General features: G+C 32.0%; 1 protein-coding gene across 1 annotated transcript; it reads right to left on the reverse strand.

Annotated features, from left to right (window-relative positions):
• Positions 1-5,371: 5,371 nt before the first annotated feature.
• Positions 5,372-8,529, reverse strand: LOG5 (Putative lysine decarboxylase family protein). The gene is made up of 7 exons (XM_078970900.1): positions 8,301-8,529; positions 7,682-7,779; positions 7,477-7,507; positions 7,284-7,383; positions 7,120-7,190; positions 6,474-6,617; positions 5,372-5,719 (listed from the first exon to the last, which is right to left on the reverse strand). Exons 1-7 carry the CDS (start codon positions 8,418-8,420, stop codon positions 5,612-5,614), a joined length of 672 nt encoding a protein of 223 aa, XP_078827026.1. The 5' UTR covers positions 8,421-8,529; the 3' UTR covers positions 5,372-5,611.
• Between the last annotated feature and the right edge of the window lie 1,198 nt (positions 8,530-9,727).

The following is a 9,727-nucleotide window of genomic DNA, read 5'->3' on the forward strand; positions in this document are numbered from 1 at the left end:
CGGTAGATGGAAACCATCCATGTTATCTATATGAGAATTGAGCATTCTAACACTCCTAAATGTACATGAAACCCTAAATACCTTGGATCTATGTTTTCTCTATTATACATGCAAATATAAATATTCCAAGGTATTACCCTAACTAGCATACAATCTTTTGATAATGGAACAATAAACTAGTGCCCCATGTGTGACACCTCAAATGGTTCACACAACATCATCAACACTTGGAATAACCATGAGAAGAAGACACTTCATGCTCAAATCGGCTAGCCCTCATATATGTATCACTAGTGCCAATTTCTTGAGCCAAAGGGATCCTTATATAGTGTACACATTAGTGTTACACCATGTAACCCATGACTTTACCCATTCCTAATGCTCCATGGGTTTTAATATCCATGAAGTGTCCATGGGTTAAACCCAACATAAGGAATCATGGATCATAAGCCCACATATAGAAGAATGAATGATTTACACAATCAATCCCTATATATTTAATTAGTCTCTTTTGATCACTAAATTAAGTCCAAATTAATTATTGATCAATACTAATTAAATTACATGATTTCATATTAATATATTAGAACTTATAATATATTAATTTGTCACAAATGTCCACTTGTCACAAACAGTCTATCCAAATGTTCTGATCCCATGCAACCCAAATGGACCATGCCGAGTCGGGTCAAATACATACCAATTATAGTTATAGACTTAGACACTAATCCAACAGATACAAGTGTTCACAGCCCAAAGATCTTGAATATCTTGAGTTTACGGCCCACATGATGAAGAATCAAGGTTGAAATCAAGAGAGTTCCATATGAACTACAAGAAGGAAGGTGCTTCTTATGATATTGAGGAGAGAGGAGGGTTTTTGGCTGATGAAACTTGAGAGAAAATGGTTGAGTTCACGGTCAGGAATGAAGAAATGATGATAAAATCGATCAAACACACACACACACACACACACACACACACACACATATATATATATATATATATATATATATATATATATATATATAGGCCGAAGGTTCACTGCCGAGGGATTCATGGTCAAAGGTTCACGGCCCGAAGGCGGTTCGCAACCGAGAACGAAATTCCGAGAAGGGTTCACGACTATGCGAAGTTCTTCATGGCTATGCGAAGTTGTTCATGGTCCGAGGGTTTACGGCCCATGTTTGCGGTCCGAAGCGAAGAGAGAAGAAAAGAGGTGCGAAGTTTCTCGGTTCTAGCTAATTCCCTTCTTGAACACATAACACCTTGAATACAAGGTATAAACACTTATAAAACTTTAATCTAACCCATTTAAAATGGAATAAGATTTAAGTTGACCTTAGTTGAACAAATTGACTTTTACAATAATGAAAATAACGAGTTGTTACAAGAAACTATAGACTTCAATTCAGATTTGAGACCATTCATGAATGTTACCTTTTCTTAAATGACTTGTCACTTAAGATTGTATTTAAGCATTATGCTTTACAAGTGATTAAAGCGATTGACTGTCTTTTCTAAATTCTCATCTGGGTTCTGCACAAAAGATCCAAATTCTAACAAAAGTGTCATCTGTAAAGAATGTTCCAAGTTGGCATCACCTGAATATAATTCCTTCAGTCTGTCCCAGATTCCTTTTGCAGTATCACATGAACTGAGAATACAGAATGTGTCAGGAGGAAGAACAAAACAAATGATTTTAATTGCTTTTAGATTGCACAACAACTTATCCTTATCATCATTTGTAATGTCAGTATGTTCAACAATGATTGAGTTATAGTTAGCCTAAGTCTTGACTTCTTGTCTGGTACCCGAATACGTATATGTTTCAACGGTCATTGCATGACAAATAGTAGATCCATGCGTTTCAATACCTAGCACATAGTCTTCAAAGAAGAGCCCGGACTTCATAATCTTCTGGAAAAAGTATAGGAATCCTTGTAGTTGAACCGATGCTCCTTAGGAGATTGAATGAAATAGAGTGGAGATCGTCATTAGGCATTTAATGATAATTCAATGAAACAAAATATAGAATCAGATGTGTAAACTTGAATCGAGTTCAAGGGAAAACGAGGGATCTAGATCTGAGATCTACAATAGATCGAGACGATTGAAATAACAGGAGCAGGTCTGAGAAAACGAAAGAGCCCAATGAAAAACCCTATACTCAACAGAAGAATAGCAAATTGATTACACTATCTCCTGCTCTGATATCAATTGTAAGAAACAATAAAAGATCGAAAGATTCTATATTATGAGAATAAATAATTACAAGAAACGACAATGATTGAAAATGTAGCGAATGTATTAATCACAACAATAAAATAGTTCTTGGAGGCAGAACTATTCTGTAAATTGCTTCAAAAGTTGTAACCCTAGAAGTTATGTGCACACTATTTATAAACAAACTAATACATTAATTCCAAACATGGACAGGCCTATTTCGGAATCGAAATTAAAGCAATAAATACGAAACTATACACTTGACACAACACTAAAATATACTTAACAACTATCCATGGTCCTAAAGTTGGGGTTGGTGATGTTGTTCCCATTAATAGAAACTCTACTTGGCTTAACATTACTAAAGAGGTAGATCATCTTAAAAAGTTGGGATTCATTTGTTCGATCTGTTAAAAAAAAATAATAAATAAAAAATAAATAAAAAATAAAAAAAATGGTGACGGTGCCTCTACTAGCTCTTGGGATGACAATTGGTTGAATGGGTTGTCTCTTAAGCTCCAACTTCCGAGAATCTTCAATTTGGAGGAAGATAAGCTCATTTCGGTTAAAGATAAATTGGGTCACACTTCTTTGCTTGATCCTATTCGTAGAGATATGATGGGAGAGCCAAGGATGTGCAATGGGAAGGGTTGTTGGGTCTTATCCATTCTGTTTCCCTCTCTCTAGCTGTGGATAGATGGTTTTGGTCTTTATTGGGTATGAGAGACTACTTGGTTAGGTTTACTCGATCCTATATTGGTGGCATTTATTTACCGGTTTCTAGTGTGCCACCCAGATGGGTGCGGATTTTCCCTATCAAGATTAATGTCTTTGTTTGATGTCTTTCTCTTGATAAACTCCCGACTAAAGTTGTTCTTCATGGTCGTAGTTTTGATGTGTCATCTTTGTTGTGTCCTCTTTGAGAGAATCATCTTGAGATATGTTCTCATTTGTTTTTATGTTGTGATTCTGCATTGGCTATTTGTGCTTTGATTTCTAGATAGTGGGATATCTCCATCTCTTCTCTTCTTTTATATGCAGATTGGCTTGTGTGGTTCAAGACGCTTTGATGGATGTAAAGAATTTCTTGGAAGCTATCTTTTCTCGCGTATTGGTGGCATATTTGGTTTTTCAGGAATGTCACATTGTTTGGTAAGGATAAACCTCGAGCGGTGAGTGTTTTCTCTTTTTTTTTTTTTGTAATACTAGGTGTAAAAAAGACATTAATTGAATTGGATGGCTTCATAACCTACGACTAGTGATTATATAATGTTTTGCTTATTTTCCTGCTAGTTTCTTAATATCCGACTAGTGATTATATAATGTTTTGCTTATTTTCCTGCTAGTTTCTTAATAGTCCCTTTTTTAATATAAATATCGCCGTTCAAGAAAAAAAAATTATTATAAGACCTAGTGCCACTTTTACCACAAGATATTGTGTGCCCTAGGTCTAATACAAGAATAAACAAACGTACTTCGTTATATTGTGTGCCAAATCAATATCTCACACTTGCCGCTAGTCTCTTATTTCTTGTGATATGATGGGATGGTTTACCCTGCCATTTAAAAAAAAATATATGGTACAAAAAAACAAAGAGAAAAAAGGTTTAAAAGAAGAGACACAAGATGGCTAAGAGTTTGTCGTTTTCAAGGCCCGGTATTTGCCGAGCCACATATGCAATTACGAAGCCAATGCTGTGACCACACCCTAGGTTTAATACAAGAATAAAAAAAAGGATAAGTTAAAAAAGGTAACGAAGTTTTAAAAATATGCAAAAAAGATCATTATTTTTTTTAGTACATAAAATATCATTAATGTATATTTTTTGTATATAAAATACAAACGGAATACACATATATTTAAATAAAACCTTATGGTAACCGGTTACCTTAAGTAAACGGAAAAATAACCTAAAAAGGTAATAAAGTTTCCAAAATGTTCCAAAAATACCATTATTTTTTTAGTATAAAAAATATATTTGAAGTATATCATTTGTACACAAAATACCAACAAAGTACATATTTTAATACATAAAATACCATTGAAATTTCCAAAAAGTTCAAAAAAAACCATTATTGTTTTTTCAGAGCACATTTTGTTAACTACGTTGTTTCCGAATTATATAGAACACAGTCATCGGAGATAAGTCACCGTCATACCAGTTCACACCAGTTTCTCATGACAAACGTCACACTTGTTTCTCCTTTTTGTCTCTCTTGTGTCGCAACACTATTGAACGGTTAACTTTGATGTATTATATATATATATATATATATATATATATATATATATATATATATATATATATATATATATATATATATATATATATATATATATGTGTGTGTGTGTGTGTGTGTGTGTTTTAGGTTTGAGACCTAAGGTTATTGTCTATTTACTTCTCTTGTTACCATAAGAACGATCGAGTGAAGAAATGAAAGAGATTTGCACAATTGTTGTGAACTGATATGACAGTTGATCTCCGGTTATTGTGTTCTACATAATCCGACAATAACGCAGTTAACAAAAAGTGTGTTATTTTTTGAATATTTTGGAAACTCTGTTACATTTTTTAAGTCATTTTAAGATGTACCTAAAGTGTCTGGATACCACAATGTTTTATTTGAAAACATGTGTTTTTATTGGTATTTTGTGTACAAATAATAACACTAATGATATTTTTTATACTAAAAAAACAACAATGATATTTTTTTAAATATTTAAAAACCAGATAACCTACAATAACCAGTAAAATTGTTGTATTTTGTGTACTAAAAAAAATAATGATATTTTTTATATATTTTTAAAACTTCGTTACCTTTTTAAGTACTTATCCCATAAATAAACGTATTTTGTTATATTTTTTGATAGCCAACATAGTAATACACAATATGCTTGTACAATTTTATCGATTTATTTAAAATAATTTTTAATCATCTGAGGTAACAAACTTAATCTTTTATCACTTTTTTGTAAATATCACAAACAAAAAAAAAAAAGTAAAAGGCACTACATAAATTAATAAAAAGTAAAATAAAAACATGATATGAGCATATGTCCTTTTCCTTTTCCTTTTTTCTTTTTTTTGCAATTAACCGTAACCCTACCCATATATGTTTATGTTTTACAAATGCAAACAAACAATAGTACTCCAACTTTTCATAAATGCCATTATATCACAATTCCAAAAGGCCTTACAAACATCTAGACTTGTTTGATCATTTGTTACCATGCATCGAGTATTTATACGGTACAACTCTTAATTACGTTACTTGGTTGTACCATACAACAACTCAATGCACGCAAAATCAAAAACATATTTACTTAAAACAGAAAAACTAATCTTCATTCTTCAAAAACCACCCCCACCATTCGATTGATCTTCTACAAAGCGATTTCAGCATGTAGAGCACTGAACCCAACTGTCTGCTGCTCCACCTGAACCTCCCACTTGGCCTGAGGAATTGCTCCATCTTTTACAGGGATGTACTCCTGGTCCCCCCCCAAGTTTTTAGAATTTACACAAAAGGAACAAAAAAAGTTTTATTATGACAATTAGATACAGACAAAAGAAAGTAAAGACTAAAGAGATTGTAAATCTGTCAAGATTCTTTATCACGGCATACCCATTTTGTCTCTGCTATTTTTATGAATATTTCATCAATTATTGGATTCGGTTAGCCCCCGACCAGACATTTTTTTCATACTTTCACTTTAGTCCCTACAATTTTACCATTTTCCATTTTCACCCCTTCAACTTTGTGATTCCAAAAAAATTAGTTTTTACTACTTCGATGGTGGAGAACTTGTTATAAATCCCACAAAAAGTAAAACTAAATTAAAGATTTGTAATTAAACCCCATTGTTCTTGCAAAAAGAAAGAAAGAAAGAGACTTTTCAAAAAGACATTAATGACCCTATAAGTTATATACCTTTAGAACCTAATGTGACCCACAAAAGAAGATCGTGAATAATTCTAGACAACAAGATCCGAAAGATATGTGAAGAAGTCTATAAGCCGCTTCCTCTTGGCTCTAGTTTCTTGAAGTGACATTAAGGACGAAAGACCCTATTGGCCTATACATTTATTGAATGACGTTTGTAGTATGTTTTGCATTTAAAAGTTAACCCTATCACTTACATAACATAAAAGAGTTGTACAAAGCATTTAAACATGAGATAAGATGCATATATATACATGCATTATCCATGATCAATAATGATGATGATGAGTACACACACATACCTCGAGTTTCTGAACAAGTTCTTTGGCATTAGGTGCAGAGACAAAGATGTGACGTTGAGAAGGTTTGATAAATCCATCATCAACTGCTTTATCGATGAATGTGAGCAGATAGTTGTAATACCCATCAACATTCAGTAAACCCACCTGTACAGTTTTATCATTTCCCACCAAAAAATATCAAAAAGATTTATCGTTTCAAGAAGTTTTTACCCTTTTCAACACTCAACTATATACCAGTTTTATGAGTAAAGTACAAGTAATCATTTGCACGATTGTTATAGATGCAACACTTTTTGCCACTACATACGTAAATCCAACAAAAAATACAAAGATTTATCATGTTGAACAAGGTTGCGGATTTAGGAAAAAGGAGTTATAGAACCATCGAGAAAGTGTACATACACAACGCGAAAGTACAAGTTTTATTTTTTTTACTAAAAAGTACAACTCATCGTTGCAGACTTTGTTTCGATTCGATAGGTTTACTTGTTGGAGAAAAGGGTAGAAAAGAAAGAAAGAAAAACAAGTAGTTAACAAATCCAAACGAACGTAAAAGTTTTTATGCATAAATTAAGTACAAAAAATCTATTTATAGTTTTGTTCTTGAGTTTGCGAGTTTTAAAGAAGTGAAGTTGACGAAATTTACAGGTTTGTCATGGATTCCAAGCTGAGCCCAAGTAATAACTTCGAGTAATTCTTCAAGTGTACCATAACCACCTGTAGCTTCAAGAAAACATGTTGTGCATTGAATAGTTGTACAATGAAAGGTTTGTTGTGCATTAAAGAGTTGTAAGAAGAGCTAGAGAGGACCTGGTAGGGCAATGAAGCAATCGGAGTGGCGGGCCATCTCAGCTTTCCTTTGGTGCATGTCAGCTACAGCTTTAACCTCACCTATGTTTTCACCAGTTTTCTGTGGAATATTTTAATATATACTAAATATTAATATTAATTATATATAAAAACTTGATTTTTGTAACTTTTAGCGTATTTTTGTGTTTATCACCTCCTTCCCCATTAAAGCTCTAGGTATGATCCTGCAAAAAGAAACGTTTTTTTTTGCTTTAGATTCTTGTTTCATTTACTTGAAGAAAATCAGATGAAAAATAGTATATGTATATTCGAAGAACACAACACGTATAAAGTATAAAGATCGGTTTTTGTTTTTTAGTTATAGAAAAAGTATTAGAAATAAAGGGAATAATTAATACCCAAGAACATGACCACCACCACAGTGAACAGCTTGAGAAATTAAACCCATCAAACCAATGCTTCCTCCTCCATAGACAAGATCAAGCCGCTTTTCAACCTTCAATCATGACAAATATACTTATATAATTAAAGAAAAACATGCAAAGTTAATTGAATTTCGGCTAATTATAAATGAATCTTTTTTTTTTTTTTTTTAATTTATGAAAAGTCAAATATATACTTTATAGAACCCAAATAATTAATCTTTGATTAAGATTTTAAAAAGTTGTTATTTTGACTCTCTTATCCTCTTATTGATTCACTTGTGAAAGAAATATTACACTACAAATGTGTTTGTTTGTAATATACACATCGTTTTGGTGTATATTAAAGATTTTCTTTACTTCATACATTTATAGTATTTTCACTTACACATTATACACATACATTTGTGTTTTTCTGTGGGTATTCAAAAAAAAAAAAAAAAAAAAAAAAATTCAAAGTACATTTGATGATGATAAGACTACACAAACATATATAACCATCTTAATGTGTTAAGTGTGTTTTCGAGTTATGAAACAAGATATAATCTCAAATGAATAAGTGCTTGCGATTTTGCATGAGAATTAAGAATCATACCAGTTCTTGAGCCAACTCAATGGCAGCATCACCATAGACATCTCTTTTTCCAGAACTACTTCCACAAAACACACAAACTCTTTTGAACCTTGACTTGTTTAGTTTCTGTTCATTCTCCATGTTTTGTGTTCGATTCTTTGTCAAGTTTATCTTTCGATTTGAAATGACGATAGTGATCCCTAACCACTCACCATGGATATAATTGTGAAGTGTAAAGAAACAAAGTCTTTTACTTGTGTGATGTGTATATATAGTACCCAATTAGTTCAAAAGATATTATTTTTCCACAAAATTTATTTTACTTTTCAAATGTTTGACATGAAATCACCTTTTTCTACAAATGAAATTGTAACGCTAATTGATAAAACGACTACTTTCCATTAATTATATATATTATTTTAAGGACGGTGTCACTCACGAATTCACTGTTTAGTTGTTTTTACTAATGTCACACCAAAACAGACTAATTTAAATCAAGACACAAGTTTTATAAAATATAATATAAGTTTTGAAATAAATATTTTCCTAAAAATAACAAATTTGCTTCTGATAATAAAAATTCTCATATTTGCATTTTCTTTCTCAAAAAACAAAAAAAAAAAAAATTGATTAAACAGATTTTATCTTTCAAAAAAATTTCATAATTCTAAAGTTAAATTATTTTTATTTTTAGGTTACAATTTTAAGACAAAATTGCAAAAAATGGTCCTTGTGGTATGCAAATTTTTGAGTTTTTAGTCCAAACCCCGTGTTTTTTGGATTCATAGTCCTTTTAGAGTGGTTTGTATGTGGAATTGGTCCCCGGACTTAACTCCCGTTAAAAATGATCTGTTAACCCCCTCATATGCTTCACATGTGAGGGTATATCTGTCATTTCATATGTAAGGGACCATTTTTTGTAATTTTTCCATTAAAATTAGTGAGTAACAAAATTTGTATCTAGTTTCCATTTGCTCTTCTCCTTCTAAGATTCTGCAAATTATGAGCAACATCTGTATCTTTCACCACAATCCTCTTATTCATTCACGAAATTGTCAACATGATAATCATTGTTTCAGAGTTCAATCATTCATACAAATCCCTGATTCTTCAATTCGATTTCGAACTCTACCCAAATCATTATCTAGGCAAAACCCTAACACTTCATCCCCAGAACGCCCTATAGAAAAACCCAGATTTAAATCCCAAACTGACTCAGATGATGATGATAAGAACTTAGATGAAGTCGCACCTTCTTCACCTTCCAGTTCCATTTCATCCAAGTTATTCGCGTCGTTGATTTAAAGTTTTAGGTAATATTTCTTGACATTTGTCTAGCTTTTACCATCGATTTTAAATATCTGAATTCTAGTAACAGTTTAAACGAGTTGATTTGGGGAGTATGAATGTCTAAAGGAAAGGTACGATTGAATTTTTCTTATCGAAGT

Source organism: Lactuca saligna, chromosome 8 (genome assembly GCF_052625555.1).
Source record: "Lactuca saligna cultivar CGN05327 chromosome 8, ASM5262555v1, whole genome shotgun sequence".
Classification (NCBI taxonomy): Eukaryota; Viridiplantae; Streptophyta; class Magnoliopsida; order Asterales; family Asteraceae; genus Lactuca; species Lactuca saligna.